Below are 17,923 nucleotides of genomic sequence, written 5' to 3' on the forward strand. Positions count from 1 at the left end.
CCTTGGAAAAGTTCTTGGAAACAGTTTGTAGTCGGGATCCGTGAAATTTCTTAACATGAGACAAATGGACCCACCACTTCCTGCCTTCCAACTTGACGGCAGTACGGGTGGTTAAGAGGACCAACTTCGGCTCCTTCCAGCGAGGCTCCAGCGGACTTGAACGATCAAAATTGCGGACGAGGACCAAGCTTCCTGGAACGATTTCATGCGGTTTCACCTCGGTATTGTCTGGAAATGCGGCGGCAACCTGTGAACGACAAGAGTGTAGGGCAGACATCAAGGAAGCTAGGTAATCTGTCAGCATATTACTGGAAACATCTGTAATACTTCGGGGTCTGGGTGTACCCCACATATTTGGGGGGCGGCCGAATACGACCTCATACGGGGACAGACCTGATCTGGAATGTGCGACCATGCGCATATAGAACAGAGCGACTGGCAGGGCAACTAACCAGTCTACACCTTTCTCTTTACAGACTTTGGCAATACGGATTTTCAAGGTTTGATTATGTCTCTCTACGAGACCGGCTGCTTCTGGATGGCGTACACAATGGAACTTCCACTGGTACCCTAACAACAGGGAAACGTGCTTCATTAATTCAGATGAGAATGGCTGGCCGTTATCAGAATACACGACCCTAGGGAGTCCATAGCGGGGGAAATATTCACGAACCAGCTGCTTGGCAGTGGTCGCGGCTGTGTAATCTGGGACTGGATATGCTTCTGTCCACCTGGACAAAGCGCATACAACTACAAGGACATACTTGAAACCTCGACATCGCTCCATCTGAATATAATCCATCTGGAGGACTTCAAAAGGGTGGTCAGGGGGCTGGAATCCACCTTGTTCCACCGGAACACTTTTACCTGGATTGAACTGACAACATATCATACAAGTGCGAACTTTCTGCTTGGCTGCAGCTCGTAAATGCTTGTTAGACCAAATGTTCTGGATACTGTCTATCATGGCTTTTTCTCCTAAGTGTGCAGGACTATGTGCGGTATTGATAATGACTTGAACCATTGAGTCGGGGAGAAACCATGTGGCTCTACCCTTCGTCAACCATCCCTGATCTGTCTGGACCCCTCCTTGTTCGGACCATTTCTTGATTTCTTCGGGAGTAGCATGTAACTGGATATCTATGACATCTTGAGTAGGGTCCTTAACTGTCATACAAGTAGTCTGTTCTAGAGTGGATGTCGGTGTCTTGTTAACTGGTATGTCTGGTGTCTGTGCTGTAAGCTTGGCTGTTCGATCTGCTAGATCATTTCCTTGGGAAATAATGTCAGTAACTTTCGTATGTGCCTTGCATTTCATGATAGCGATAGATGTCGGTAAATGTATTGCATCTAACAGAGCTTGAATGAGGAGACCATGCTGAATCTTGGTTCCATGAGAAGTCATGAAACCTCTCTCTTGCCAGAGCACTCCAAAGTCGTGTACAACTCCGAATGCGTAGCGTGAATCTGTGTAAATATTAACTTTCAGGTTCTTGGCATGTATGCAGGCTTGTGTCAGAGCAACTAGCTCTGCTGCTTGAGCAGACAGGGTGTCAATACGGTGTGTTTCAATAACTTCAGTGTCAGTAGTCACTGCATACGCGGCTACTAGTTCTCCTGTACTCGTTCTCATACATGAACCATCCACATAAAGTGTCAGGTCGGGGTCTGGTAATGGAATATTTGTCAGGTCTTGTCGTGGTTTAGTCATAGTGTTAACAACTTCCACACAATCATGTGTGACAGGATTTGAAGTAACTGACGGTAACAGTGTAGCAGGATTTAGAACGTTGCAGCGTCTGATTTCTATGTGTGGCTGGAACAGTGTCAGTTCATAACCTGTTAAACGTGCAATTGTCAAGTGCTGAGTCTGTGTTCGGTTTAAAAGAACTTCCACGGAGTGTGGAACTTGTACTGTCAAGGAATGTCCTAATACTATGGAATCACTTTGTCTGATAGCTAGTGCTGTGGCTGCAACTGACTTGAGGCACGCAGGCAGAGCCTGGGCTACTGGATCTAGTGTGCTCGAAAAATAAGCACAGGGCTTGTATTGTCCGGCTTGATCTTGTGTGAGAACAGATAATGCTGTACCATCACGTTCTGTGACAAAAAGTGTAAAAGGCTTATTGTAGTTCGGTGTAGCTAGGACAGGAGCTTGGCATAAGGCTTTCTTTAATTCATTAAAACTAAGTGTATGTTCAGATGTCCAAGGGAGGACAGTCGATACGGCTGCCTCCTGTGTCGTTAACTGTATCAGTGGCTTGGCTAGAAATGCATACTGAGGAATCCATTGTCTGCAATAAGAAGTAAGGCCGATAAAAGCACGTACCTCCTTCTGTGTCTTGGGCTGAGGGAGACTCGCTATTAACTGGATACGGTCAGGTGTCAACTGCCTACCCCACTTGGACAGCAAGTGGCCTAAGTAGATCACTTGCTGGACACAGAATTGAAGCTTCGAAGGGGACACCTTGTGCCCCATCTCAGCTAGAAAATACAGAACTGTGAGTGATGCTCGCTCGCAAGCACGTTCAGAACGGGCTGTGATCAGTAGATCATCGACATACTGGAGCAGGGCAGTGTCAGTTGGCATGTGAATGTTGTCTAGTTGTCTCTTAAGTGCTTGACTGTAAATACTAGGACTTTCTGTGAAACCTTGAGGAGCTCGTGTGAATTTATAGCTCCTTCCATTTAAACAAAAACCGAAAAGGTACTGGCTGTCTGGATGAATTGGAACACTGAAAAATGCGTTTTTGAGGTCTATGACTGTGAAAAATGTAGCCTCAGAATCAATGGCTGTCAATAGAGATGAGATATCTGGGACTACTGGATACTGGGGGATGATACATTTATTGAGTTCTCGAAGATCAATCACTAATCGATATACTGGGGGTGCATTTGGATCAGTACGTTTCATGACTGGAATGATCGGAGAATTACATACATTGGAGTCAGTTTCTACAACTACTCCTTGAGCAATGAGCTCGTCAATAATTTTGGATAAGGCTGCTACAGCCTCAGGTGGCAATCTGTACTGTCTGATTCGTGGCAAGACTATACCTTGCTTGAGAGTCACACGATGGGGTGTGATTTGCATGAAGCCAACATCAGTTGGACCTTGCGCCCATAGATGCTGGGGGACATTCAATAATCTGGGATCAAAATCACGTAAAACATAGTGACCCTTGAAGTCACGTAAAAACAAACGTATTCCCTCTGGGGAACAGCAAATAACTGCACCTAATTCTTTCAGTGTCTTAATGCCTAACAAATTTTCTGGACATGACTTCGTAAGCAGTAGATCAGTAGTTCGGGACAATGGACCTACTTCTAGAGTAACTGGTTTGGATATCTCGTTTACAATAGGCTTTCCTGAAAATCCAAGGGAAACATTTCTAGAGCCTGAGAGCGGAGCCCCTGGAACCTCGTCGTGACTAATAGTCGTCCTACTTGCCCCTGTATCAATCAGAAACTTTCTGTCTTTCCCTAATACTTGACTGTGAACATAGGGACCTTCTTGATCTACAGGAATCTCGATGAGAGGCAAGCCTACCTCCCTCTCTAGGCTGTTTCATGAGTACGCTTGATACTCTGGATACTCTGTCTGTGCATACTGGTACATCTGCTGTGTAACATGCTGTGTTGCAGCGATGGGCTGCGGTGCTGGAACTGTCTGTTGTGCATTCTGTGGCTGAGAAGTCTGTGAAACTTGTTCTTGTCTAGGCGGACGTGGTCTTTCTTTAGTTTTACCAGTGGCTATATTGTGTTTCAGAACTGCACACTCGTTTATAAAATGACCTGGCTGTTTACAATAATTGCATGTCCCTTTAACGGGAGCTGCAGGATGACTGGCTTGATTCGGACCCCTCTTCTGACTGTCTTGAGGAACAGATTGTGCAACTAGTACTTTCATTTTCGTGTCTTTCATACGTTTCCTTTCATGATCTTGCTCTTCTCTGATTCTATTCTGGTGATACTGGAGCATCTGGAGCATTTGGGACGGGGTACTAGCTTGCCAAGTACTTTCGACTTTCAAAACTCGATTTTTAACTTGTGGACTTGAATTCTCGACTAATTTAGTAACAAAAAGATGAGGGAATGACTCGCTACTCGTCTTCAAACCACTGTTTATTATAAAGCATTTCTCAAATCTGGAATAAAAATCACTAGTGTCTTCGTCTTGTTTCTGTTTACAGGCTGAGATTGCATCCCAGTCTTCCTTTTTAGTGGCTAATAATCTAGGTAAAACTTGTATTAATAATTCTGGTAATTCTTTACATTTGTCTCCAAGACCGGTCCCTGGTACTCGTATCTTATCTTCAGCTTCTAGAGCTGTCCAATCGATCTTTTTCTCTCCCACCTCCCAATCCTTTTCCTTGAGTTTTTCATATATGCCTGCAGGCAACAGGACTTTTAACATTTTAATAATATCTGGATACGTGTATTCTCCCATACGGAGCATGTCTTTTAATTCACGGTGGAACCCTGCTGGATCTTTGTCGTGACAGGGAATTAATTTCTTCATCTCTAAGAGTTCCATCTTTGTAACTGGGGTGTAAACAAATACTCGTTGCATTTCACCATCTGGTGTCCTAACTGGGTGTACTTCTCGTAACGGATGCTGTCTGTCTATGTAAAACGGTTTACTTTCTGGAGGTGAGACATGAACAAAATGCGGATTTAAAAACGTTCTGTATTTGTGGCGCTGTTCTAGAATGACACTAATTAAATCGGTACCTAAACCTTTCCATCTATACTGGAGTAACTCGTTCAGGACATCATGTAACGGACCTGGATCAGAATGTTGACCCTCATACAGCGTAATGAGGTGCTGGATCATATACATACCCACCAGTCGCTGCTCGGCTGGGGGCAATTTCAGAAACATTTGTGCCACTATTTCGTCTGGAAAAGTGGTAGAATCAGTAATCCATCGGACTGCTGATCGGGCTAGTTCTTGTTCATGCATGGTACTTAATTCACTATAACCGATTCGTGATTTCAGAATGTGATCGGTAGCTTGAAATACTTGTTCTAGAGAACCTTGTTCTGGTGCTGGAAGATGAAAGACTTTCTTGTGTTCTAGACGTAAATGTCGGTCTGGAAGTCTAGATTTACCTACATACGCTATTCTGGCGGTATTCTCGTCGTCTACCTCTTCAGTAGAAGAGTCATTTTCTTTCTCGCTTACTTGTGCTTCTTTGCGTTTTTCGTGTAACCTTATTATTTCTTTACGTATTTTCTTGTACATACTCTCGATACTATTGAGTGTCTTGTGCTTACCCTCGGCTATATTATCACTCCACTTTGTCAGAATTTTCATTTCGACCGGATCTTTAGTTGGGGAATCTTGTTCCCTAATTAAACAATTAATCAGAAACTTTAATAGCATAAACTGGATCTCAGATTTCCTGAGAGACATGACTTCAACAATACTTTCTGGATCTTGTCCTGTACGAATGAAACGATACATTCTGTCTAGATCTTCTTTCATATTCGGTAGGGTGACCAAATACTCGGACACCTGTCTTATACGTACGGAATATATAACCATACTATCCTCGCCTGGGACTGGATCATAACAGCATTCAGTAAGAAGTCGCCTGATTTCTGCAATGGACTTATATTTAGGCGTACGCTGTAACGCACGTTCATGTAACTCGACTGCTCCTAAACGTCTACTTGGCGGCGGGGTACCAGGAGGACCTCCTCCCGCGGCCCCCAAACTGGAATCGTCGACTGATACTCTTCGTGCTGGCAGAGTAACTGATGTGGCGGGAATTTGTACTACGGGCTGGACCGGGGGTACCGTAGCAGGTACTGCAACAGGTGCCCCAGTGACTGGAGGAGCAGGATTTACATTATTTACAGGAGCTGGCAGAACAGGATTTGCATATTCTGGGACTGTGTCGTCCAAATAGGACGAGAGAAAAATATCAGCTGCGGTCGGTTTGTGACGTAGCTTGGTCGGAACTAATGGCGGCGGAAAATTACATGGTGCTTCCGGGGTTGCTTTTGGCAAGCCCTCGGCAAGAAGAGGATACATACCCTTAATGAGGGCATTCCTCTGTCTGTCTGACTGTTCGGTTTTAACTCGTTCACCTATTTCGATTAATTCCCTTTCTTGGGCTCTTTCTAAGGATTCTCTACTTAATTCTGACTTTCTGATTTCTTTTTCGGTTCTTTTATGAGATTCTTTGCGCCATAACTCGATGGCATCTTTCTGTGACTGTCTGGCTTTCTTTTTCCATAATACTTCTTCTACTCGCATGATGCACTCGGCATCCCATGTACCCGATACGGGCCATCTATACTTTTCTTCTAACTGTTTGGTGTACTCCACCCACAAATCTAGATACAATATGGCACTTATGCCATGCTTTTGATACATAAAATGACCTGGACTGTCCCTAGGCGGGACAGGAACTGCTTCTTCTAACAGACCTTTTCTAGTTTTTAACTGACGTAACTTGGAAAACAATGGCATGACTGGGCTGGAGTCTAGACACAATACAATACACAATGAACACAATAATTACACCACTTTCATACCACAACATGGAAATACATGAATGACATTTAAATTAACAGTTTTGACAAAATACTACCTGGAATACTGAAAACAGAATACATGAATTTCTCGAGAACAGAACGGACTAGAACAGAAACTAGATGCACTGCTAAAACAGTACGAAACTTACCGGTCTCATAAAGAGACACGTCAGGACCCGCATCCACCTAAGTGGACACTTCGTGTTGGATCTGTGTACCCAAACCCACGGACCAGAGACAATGCAATTGACCCTGTCTAGATACTACCCCAGCAACGGTACTCACCGGGCAGCAAGAACGGAAGGCCTCGGACTGGACTGGACTGCTACGATGACGGACGGACGAACTTCGGACTTCTGTTACGGGTGGGCCTCCGGATACCTCGGACCTTGGACTCTCGGCTTGGGCTCTGGTCGGGACTCGCCGCGTTCCTCCACCGCCTCGTCTGGATGCTGGACCGCAACCTCCGTCTCCTCCGTGGGCCTGAGGGATACTTGAAGCAGAAATATCTGCACGTGCACGGTATGGTTCCGTCACGGCTGCAGAGGATCAGGGGGCTTGCGTGGCTTCACCGGCGCGTGGGGAAAGGGCAAGTCCCTGTTCGGGCGCCATTATGTGGTAAATAAATAAATAATACCTCTATTTTTGACTGGACATAACAATAACAGATAGCTCAATAAATAAGAGTCAAGATTCGAGGTAGTAGGAGTTTGCAGGTTTTAATACAGCATAAAGGACAGGAACAGGACAACCTGCACGGGCAAGATCTGGGATGGCTAGCCAACAGGGGGGCCCCGACAGCTGTCGGGCAGGATCTGGAATGAGCGCGCTGACTTTTAATAACAGTACACAAGTATATATACTAAAACAATTGCATTACAGTACATACAGTAGGTGTGACAGTGGGTGGAGTTAGCAACAGTCGCGAAAGATAAGGATGAAAGTGGGTGTAACAGGAGGCGTGAACATAGACATGTGATGTAGACGTAACAGAATATGTCATAAATGGGGCGGAAACATGGAGGGGGCTACCGAAGGAGCCGGGACCTCTAACCTAGTGGTGCGCGCAAACTGACAATGACGTGTTACTAGGGAGAAGCTGGGGGCTATGACTTCTGAGCTAGAAGGAGAGACGAAAGTCTGGAGAGTCAGAGCGACATGTACCTAAACACTATCTAGTATCTGATGTTTAGAGAACATGTTGATAGAATCCAAAAGTTATCAGGGTAAAGGCTAACAGACACTAAGACTGGTGCATGCATTATTCTACATGTAGTGTGTGTTGAGGAATATTAAATGATCATAAATACAGTATTTCTCTTACATGGAGATGTAAAGGCTAGACGATGACTGAAACTATTGATGCGATTCAGTAGCTTAGGAATGCAGAGAAGGAGAGCTGGACTGATAACTGGAATCATAACATACTCTTGGCAGACTGACAGGCAGAGCCAGGCCGAGCCGGGCACTGTGAGGCAGGAAGTAAGTGAAGGGTCAGGGATACAGGTGGGGGCTGTATCGCTCCTCAGCGAGGGTTCAGGAGACAGGAGCTGAATCTGAGTCCGGGCCCTTTTGAGGCCTAGAAACAGGGACTTTACAATGAAATAACGTGCACACTGAGAAACGTGGTAACGTAGCTTTACATAGGCCTAATACTCGTAGCTTTCACGAGAACTGGAAACTGGCATACTAGAGATGGACACAACTGTAATTGCGTCTTTAATCGATCATGGGGAATACATATGCATATTAATCATGCACACATAACATAAGATGGGGAACACGTAGGGACACAGAACATGGCAAAATTTACTTTTCCACAGTGGCGCCGGCTTGCTGCACTGCGCTGCTTGATCATCGCAGCAGTGTTTGCCTCCATGGCTGCAGTCATGCGGCCCATGGCCGCCGTCATGCGGTCCATGCGGTCTCCCACTCCGGCAACATTGCGCCCAATTTTGTGCAGCTGGAGCTGAATGGCACCTTGCTGCTGTGACTGGCGCTGATGGATCCTGAGCATGCGTCTCTCTACGCTCAAACAGGCATGGCGCTGTCCATTGCCCCTCCTGCTGATTGGAGCTGTGGTGTGACGGCGAGAACTCCCACGCCTGCTCTGCTGGCCTGTCACAGTGGCTGGCCGCTGTGTTGCCGCTGTCGCTGGCCCAGATGTCGTAGCACCAGCTGCAGGTGGTGTCACAGCAGGCGTTGCTGGTGCGGCAGGGACTGGAGGCACATTAGTGGGGTGCCTGGCTCTGGCTGCGGGTGGGACGGCAGTTGCAGAGGCCACAACGGTGGGGGGCCTGGCTTTGGCTGCGGGCGGGACGGCAGATGCAGAGGCCACAACGGTGGGGGGCCTGGCTTTGGCTGCGGCTGGAACGGCAGATGCAGGGGCCACAACGGTGGGGGGCCTGGCTGCTGGTGTTGTTGCAGCGGCAGGGGCTGGTGCCTGGGTTTCCGGTTGAGAATCCTCCTCCTGGGCCTCCTCATCTATCTGCAGCCTCTCACTGTCACTGCTTTCTGCGCCACCTGTGAGGGTAAGTGGATACTCATTAGTTGCATGTGACTGTCAGACGTGCTGATGTTACATGCATGCTGGGTGACATTCCCTGGATGGCTGTGGATTAGCGTACTTTGGAACCTGTCTGGCTGCATTGTGGTACTACTACATTGTGGACATACTACATCTCCCACAATGCTTCAGGGCATTTCCTGATGCGCAACAACGGCATGACTAAGGGCCATTATGTGAGCCTATTTGGTCAGGGACGGTCATAGGGGACAGGGTCGCAGTCGCATGCCACTTACCTTGGGTGTCTTGGGTGGGGCGGGAGGAGTCCAGAGGTGTGACGCCAACGCACGCCTCCCTCTCAAGGGTGTTCTCCACCTGGTCCTCCAAGGGTGTGTTGGGAGGGACTGTAGGTCCGCCACCTCCAGTGCCCGATGCCTCTCCAAGGCGCTCCGCCACCCTCTCCTTGGCACGACCTCGGAGGTCATACCATCGCTTCTTGAGCTCCTCCAATGACCTATCGGCCACACCCACGGAGTTCACACTGGAGGCTATTCCCAGCCAGATCCTCCGTTTGTCCTGCTCTGGGACCTTCCTGGAGTTGATCCCGAAGAGTCTGTCGTGGTTGGCCACCACCCCTTCTATTAGATTCTCGAGCTCCTGCTCTGAGAACTAATAGAAGCGCATAATAAAAACGCAAATGCCGTTTTTCATGAATCAGGCTGATACAGCCTGATTCATGAAAAACGGCATTTGCGAGTCTCAAATAGCGATAAAATGCGATTCGCTATTGAGAACGCGCAAATCAGAATTCATGTACATTACGGGGAAAAAAAAGCGACTCGCACGCGGGCGCTAAATCCGTTAGCGACTAACTATAATCGCAGAATAATCGCTATTTCCGGCTACCTGCGTCGGGAATGCGAGTCGCAATCTCGTGCGATCGGGAATGCGAGTCGCAATCTCGTGCGATCGGGAATGCGAGTCGCAATCTCGCGCGATCGGGAAAACGGGAAGTCGCTTTTCGAGCACAGTGATGACATCACAACCAGGAAGCAGGCAGTTCCCACCCCCAAACACCACAGTGAGGCAAACCTCGAGGGAGCAAGTCGGAAAGCAGCTGCTAATCTTGTCATAGCGAATTTACTACCAAACTGCTGCCATGTCTGAGGAACCTGTTCCTGGCCCCAGCAACAGCGCAGGACGTAAGAGAAAGCTGAAGTTCTCAGAGCAGGAGCTCGAGAATCTAATAGAAGGGGTGGTGGCCAACCACGACAGACTCTTCGGGATCAACTCCAGGAAGGTCCCAGAGCAGGACAAACGGAGGATCTGGCTGGGAATAGCCTCCAGTGTGAACTCCGTGGGTGTGGCCGATAGGTCATTGGAGGAGCTCAAGAAGCGATGGTATGACCTCCGAGGTCGTGCCAAGGAGAGGGTGGCGGAGCGCCTTGGAGAGGCATCGGGCACTGGAGGTGGCGGACCTACAGTCCCTCCCAACACACCCTTGGAGGACCAGGTGGAGAACACCCTTGAGAGGGAGGCGTGCGTTGGCGTCACACCTCTGGACTCCTCCCGCCCCACCCAAGACACCCAAGGTAAGTGGCATGCGACTGCGACCCTGTCCCCTATGACCGTCCCTGACCAAATAGGCTCACATAATGGCCCTTAGTCATGCCGTTGTTGCGCATCAGGAAATGCCCTGAAGCATTGTGGGAGATGTAGTATGTCCACAATGTAGTAGTACCACAATGCAGCCAGACAGGTTCCAAAGTACGCTAATCCACAGCCATCCAGGGAATGTCACCCAGCATGCATGTAACATCAGCACGTCTGACAGTCACATGCAACTAATGAGTATCCACTTACCCTCACAGGTGGCGCAGAAAGCAGTGACAGTGAGAGGCTGCAGATAGATGAGGAGGCCCAGGAGGAGGATTCTCAACCGGAAACCCAGGCACCAGCCCCTGCCGCTGCAACAACACCAGCAGCCAGGCCCCCCACCGTTGTGGCCCCTGCATCTGCCGTTCCAGCCGCAGCCAAAGCCAGGCCCCCCACCGTTGTGGCCTCTGCATCTGCCGTCCCACCCGCAGCCAAAGCCAGGCCCCCCACCGTTGTGGCCTCTGCAACTGCCGTCCCACCCGCAGCCAGGCACCCCACTAATGTGCCTCCAGTCCCTGCCGCACCAGCAACGCCTGCTGTGACACCACCTGCAGCTGGTGCTACGACATCTGGGCCAGCGACAGCGGCAACACAGCGGCCAGCCACTGTGACAGGCCAGCAGAGCAGGCGTGGGAGTTCTCGCCGTCACACCACAGCTCCAATCAGCAGGAGGGGCAATGGACAGCGCCATGCCTGTTTGAGCGTAGAGAGACGCATGCTCAGGATCCATCAGCGCCAGTCACAGCAGCAAGGTGCCATTCAGCTCCAGCTGCACAAAATTGGGCGCAATGTTGCCGGAGTGGGAGACCGCATGGACCGCATGACGGCGACCATGGGCCGCATGACTGCAGCCATGGAGGCAAACACTGCTGCGATGATCAAGCAGCGCAGTGCAGCAAGCCGGCGCCACCACCAGCTCATGGGCCGGCTGGCCTCCTACAGCAGGTCTAATTATGTGGCTGCAAATGCCACCTCACAGTTGTCGCGCCGGTCACTCACACAGCAGCACCAACTAGTTCAGTGCTGTGAGGACATCACCAGGGTCCTGGAGCACCTAACCACCGCGGTAGCGGCACTACACCCTCCTGCTCTACCTGCCACTGTAGGGGGTGACGATGGCAGTGAGGGGGCTTCCAGCGTCAGCAGCCAATCTGCCACACTAGTCCCGCCACTTAGGCGCAGCACCAGGGCAACGCCTGGTACAGGTGCCCCGGAAGAGGATGAGCCTCAGAGGCGCCTGGGCATAACGCGCAGGAGGCGCACTTGACTCTGTCAGAAAAACACTGGCACAGGCTGACTATAAGCCTGACATGTACTTTCACACTGCAGTATGAAGGAATACTGTTAGTTGTAAATAGTTGTACTGATTACCTTTTTCTTGTGAATGAAACAAATATATTTATTTTCCAGCACACATTAGCCTTGTGTAATCATTACATTTTGCATGCAATTGTGATATGTGGGGTGGGGGAAGAGGGTGGGCTAGAAATTGTTCTCTGTGATGTGGTTGCGACGTCTGTGGCCTTCAGCTGGGTTCTCCCCGCGTGCATGGTGCGCATGTGCTGGTGGCCGGTCGTCCCCTTCTGATTCACTGCCTGAGATCTCAACAGGTATCCGGCGCTTGGTTGCAATGTTATGAAGCATTGCACAGACAGCCACAATGCGGCAGCAGGCAGCAGGACTGTAATACATGGCCCCACCTGTCTTGTGCAGTATACGGAACCTGCTCTTGAGCAGGCCAAATGTCCTTTCTATACAGTTCCTTGTCCGGATGTGCGCAACATTGTAGCGCCGTTGCTGAGGTGTGGCAGGGTTGAGGTAAGGGGTCAGGAGGTATTCCCGTAGGGCGTAGCCACTGTCACCTGAATGAGAGGAGCAGATGTTGATTGCCTGTGCAGCGCAGTGACCTCATTGCAATGTGACATTGTCGACAAAGTGTACTTACCAAGTAGGTGTCCTTCCCCAAACTCTCCCCTGAGCAGTCGTGTGTGGAGTCCGCTGTGCCTGAAGATAAAGGAGTCATGGGTACTCCCTGGGTACTGGGCGACAATGTCAGTGATGATGGTCTTGGCATTGCAGACCATCTGTATGTTGAGGGAGTGGTAGGACTTCCTGTTGCGGTACATATACTCCGTGGCAGCTGGTGGGCAGATGGCGACGTGGGTACAGTCTATGCAGCCGAGGACATGGGGAAAATGGGCTTCATTGTAAAATTGAAGTTTTGTCAGGTCCAATTCCTGTTGGCTCGTGGGAAATGTGATGTGGCGGTGGAGCTGGGTGAGCATGGCGTCAACGAATGTGTGGAGGCAGCGTGACATGGTGGGCTGGGATATCCCCCCAGCAGCCGCTACTATGCCCTGGAAACTGCCGGAGGCCAGGAGGTGCAGGCTGCACAATACCTGCACATGTGTAGGCACCGAATTGTTTCGCCTTGTTGGGTGCTGCATGAGGGGGTCAAGTTCATGTATCAGCCAGATGATCATTTCCCCATTCAGCCTGTATTTAACATATATCTGTTCTCTGGTTTGGCCCAGCAAGGTGACCCGCTGGCGGTAAATCCTTTCCTGCCTCATGCGTCTCCTCCGTGCTGCTCGCTGTAGCCTTCGCCGCCTCACCACCATGTACATTCCTGGCATTGTGGAACGCCTAATGCTGCTGCTGAATGTCCTTATGTGTGATTGGTCAGGCCTGGACCTGTTGGTGATTGGCCAACTGTTTTTCAAATTTTACTTAATCATGGCTTTTATGGTTACCACCTGCTTTGAGTTGTCCTTAATTTGCGCCGCGCAAAAGTGCGATTTTGGGGTTTTTCGCTATTGTATATTTTTCATGAATGCCGATAGAGAATATATTGCGTTTCGCTATTCATTTCGCAGATTCCGTGGTTGGTCGCTATTTCCGTATCGCTAATGCTCGACTACCGGGAATCTGCGACTATTATAGCGTAATCGCTATTATAATCGCTATTCTGTGTTTGCGAATTCGCTATTTTGTTCTTGAATGCCAATTCCGTATTTTGCACCCGCAATTGCATTTTCGCAGCCATTGCGGGCGCTATTTCGCTTCATGAATCAGGCTGTATGATTCAGATTCATCAAAGTCCCGTTTTGCGAGTCTGTAATAGCGATTCATAAGGAATCACTATTAAGGACTTGCAAAACGGGATTCATGTAGGAATTGCAAAAAATATTGCGATTCCTACATCTTCCTTATTTGCGATTAGCAAATTGCTAATCGCAAATAAGGATGCGATTTCAAGGGTGCCAGGCGTGTCCAAAGGACACCCTGTAGCACCCCTGAAAAGCAAATGTAGCCAGATGTTGCGCACACACATGTCCAAAGGACATGTGTGTGTGTAACATACCACTCAGAAAAATGCACTAAAGTGAATTTTTTTGAGTTTTCGCTATTTACCACGAAGCCTGACTTCGTGGTAAATAGCGGCCAGGAATAGCGAATTCGCTAATAGAAAATGGTTAATGAATTGCATTTAAGGAATCTCAAATAGAGATTCCTTAAATGCAATTCCTCGCAAATATGTGATTTCGCAATTAGGGATTTTTGCATTTGGGATGATGAATCCCAAATGCAAAAATTGCACTCGCAAAGGGCCAGATTCTCAGAATCTGGCCCTTTGAGAGCCGTTTTCGGCTTGATGAATCTAGCTGTTAGTCAGTTAAGAGGTAGGGATCACTATATTTTTAGTTCACTTGCAATGTGCACTGTACCTCTGCCTAGTAGTAGTTATATGCTGGATTTAATCTTATCCCTAATAAAAAGCTCAGAAAATAGTTTCACTTTCAAAACAAATGCTAATAGATTATTACCTCATCAATAAGAAACAGGCGTACAAGTTGAACCAAAGTGTTGTCCCTCCATTTTCTGGTCATGCTGTCCCATTTTTCCTAGACAAAGTAGTTTGAGAGTGTTACTAAAGTTAAATTTTTCAAATGTGCAATATGTTATTAAGATGCTTTTAACAATCCTAAACAATATTTTATCACTTGTCACAAAACAATATCAAGAGGAAACTTTTATTTTTTAATCCAGTAGCAAAATGTTAGGATATTGACAACACCAGCACACTTTATACACCTTAATTACTACACAGATAAAAGCAGGGGCTATCATTTGCTGATGGAATTAGCAGTTCCTGTATATTTGTCTTTCTCTTTTTCCTTTACTTACTTATTTCAGCAACAGAGACCATGGAAGGGGCATGGCTAATCTGGCCAAGATGGCAGGCGCACCTTAGAAAGGCTCCACACTGCTTCCCAGTTATTCGGTGTTTATCCTCGACACAACGATTCAATCGCAGTTACCGCACGCATGTTCGCCTTCCCAGGATCGCCCTGCATCCACTGTATCCCTTCTGAGCCATGACCGGAGTGCTGCTAGGTTCCTGGCCGAGGCTCATTGCCCCGTGGGAATGGCGTTGCAGCCACTGGGGTGACCAGAGAGCTTGGGGAACCACATAGGTCCGGAACAGAGTTATGCCTTCCCGGAGAGGCCTATGTGGGCCGGAATGGAGGTGTAGTTGTAGTGTAGCGCTCTAGTCGTTGCGGCATGACGCAGCGACGTGAGCGCGGCGGCCACTGTGGGGATGTATCGCGGAGCCAGCGAGAACGGCAGACGTGCTCCCGGCGCCCTGTCCCCGATAATTATTAAAGTTAAATATTCACCTTCAATCAAGTGTGCTGTCATCATGAGGGGTCAGCGACCCTCTTACAATTGGCGACGAAGGACGGGATCGGGCCACGAGAGGCGTCTCAAGCCACTGCGCCCCTCTGAGTTCATGAGCACATTGGCCACGAGGTACTGCAGACTGCCGGAAGGCACAGAAGGGGAGAAGAGAGCGTGGCAGAGGAGAGTGACCACACTGCCATCGCAGCCCACCACTAAAAGGGGGCCACCAACGTCCAGCTAGCAGAGCCCACCGGCGACAACATAGGTGGAAGAATGCTCACGAGTACAGTGGATATAGTTAACCCAGTCCATTTCTCGGCCAGCACAAGGAACACAGACCCAACGATGAAGTCCTGTGAGGCAAGGAGCACCACAGTGAGTAATCAGCCCGCACAGGAGGATAATGGAAGAAGGGGAGACACCCACCAGAGCAGGGAGAAGCCAGGCACCACAGCCGAGTAGTCTACTAACCCCACCTAAGGTCCTGGCGGAACAAGCCCAGCACGGTGCGGGGGGCGGATCTGCGCTTCCTCAGAGCCCCACACTCCGGAACACACAGAGAGCCCCAGGGAGTCCCGGGAACGGGGAAGAAGTACCAGAGAGACGAGCAGGGATGTGCGTCCAAGCCTCCTCATTCACGACACCGCTTCCCTTCCTACTCAAGCCTGGCGATCCCTCAATGAAATGGGAGGACTGGAGGGAGTACTTCATGAACTATCTGGAGGTGTTAGAGGATGAGAATGGGTAAGCATTTCCCAGCAAGAGAAGGAGGAGAACACTACTCCACAACTTAGGACCTGAAGGTATAAGAGTCTTTCAGAACCTAGTCCCTAGGCCACGACAAGCAGCTGACGACGATGTGTTTCAACATGCGATAGAGGACTTGAACAACCATTACAGACAGGCAGTGTGCACGTCCATAGACAGGTACAACTTTCAACAAAGGAAACAAGCCGTGGGGGAGTCCATAGACGAATATGTAGCTGCACTAAAGAAACTAGCCATCACTTGTAAGTTCGGCGCATTGCACGACGAATTCATTAAAAACCAAATAGTCATGCACACCAAGAATTCGGCGATCCAAGACAAGCTGTGGGTAAATGGGGACGCGTCACTGAAGGAAGTCATTGCCATGGTGAAGAAAGCAGAACTATCCAAGAGGTGCTCAGAGGCAGCAAAAAGGGAGACCACCGCTAGACCCATGGTCAACAAGATCTCTGAAGCCAACCCACCAGACAGAGGCAAGGCTGAGGGGGGAGACACAAGGGCACAGACCAAATGGACGCCTAAGTTATTGCCGATGAAGAAGTCCACGAATGACGGAAAGAACGCGTGTTATAGGTGCGGCAGCCAAGCACACACGTCCCAAGACAAGCGTTGTCCAGCGTTCCGTGCCAAATGCATGTACTGAGGAATCATGGGTCACTATGAGAAGGTGTGCCGCCGCAAGCAGAGAAGACCAGCAGTCAAGTACGTTGCGCAGGAGTCAGACGCGGAAGGGGAAGTGGAAGAAGATGAATACAATGTGTTGTGCGTTGAGGAACACGTACTAGGCATTGACTGCAACCGCTTCAAGAAACCACATTGTGACCTGATCATTGGAGGAGTACAAGTAAAGATGGTGGCGGACTCAGGATCCCCATAAACCATAATACAACACAAAGTATGGGAAGAGTATTTCAGGCGACATCTGGGACCTCACATGTAACCGCCGGACATTCGACCCGTCAGGTTCACGGGAGAACCCATTCCCATGGTGGGATATTGAACACTGAAATTTGAATTCAAAGATCGCAGTGCGGAGTGCAAGCTATATGTGGCATAATAGGGCCCTTCAGTGCTGGGATGGATGGACCAAGGCGATCTTGGCATTGAACTGAACCCAGGTGGTACCACACAAGTCCTGATGACCAGTCCTGAACAACCCCCGGACATCGCTAGAATGAAGAAGGACTATCCCACTGTGCTCGCTGGCAAAGTGGGAAAATTGACGAAGTTCACACACAAGATTGACCTTAAAACATATGCCAAGCCGGTGTGCCACAAAGTAAGGAACATCCCGTTGGCGATCAGGGAAACGGTAAAAGCGGAGCTACAGAGGCTAGAGGACAATGGCATAATTGAGCCGATAGATAGTGCGAAGTGGCAGGCTCCGCTGGTGGTGGCGAGGAAACCCAATGGCAAGGTCCGCCTGTGTGTGGACCTGAGAGAATTGAACAAGAACATTATAGTGGAAAAGTTCCCTCCTCCAAGGATAGACGAAATGCTGGCGAAGACGAAGGGAGTGAAATGGTTTTCCACTATCGACCTCGCGTCGGCGTACCATCAAATAGCCTTGCATCCCACAACCCGGAAACTCACGTCATTCATAACCCCGTTTGGTTGTTACCAATTCCGCAGGTTGCCTTTTGGACTAGCGTCGGCGGCCGCCGTGTTTCAGAAACTGATGCACAAATTGCTCAAGAACACTGAAGGCGTACAGTATTTTCAAGACGACATCTTGATAATGGGCAAGAACAAGGCAGA

General features: G+C 49.1%; 1 protein-coding gene across 9 annotated transcripts in view; it reads right to left on the reverse strand.

The window, feature by feature from the left end:
- The window catches only part of HFM1 (helicase for meiosis 1), a 4,349,684-nt gene that overhangs the window by 2,919,628 nt on the left and 1,412,133 nt on the right, over nucleotides 1-17,923 (reverse strand). For all 9 annotated transcript variants that reach the window (XM_078646278.1, XM_078646275.1, XM_078646244.1 and 6 more), the window contains one exon: nucleotides 14,539-14,616. In XM_078646278.1, the coding sequence (XP_078502404.1) occupies nucleotides 14,539-14,616 (78 nt within the window). The remainder of the gene's footprint in view (nucleotides 1-14,538; nucleotides 14,617-17,923) is intronic.

Source organism: Lissotriton helveticus, chromosome 1_1 (genome assembly GCF_964261635.1).
Source record: "Lissotriton helveticus chromosome 1_1, aLisHel1.1, whole genome shotgun sequence".
Lineage (NCBI taxonomy): Eukaryota > Metazoa > Chordata > Amphibia > Caudata > Salamandridae > Lissotriton > Lissotriton helveticus.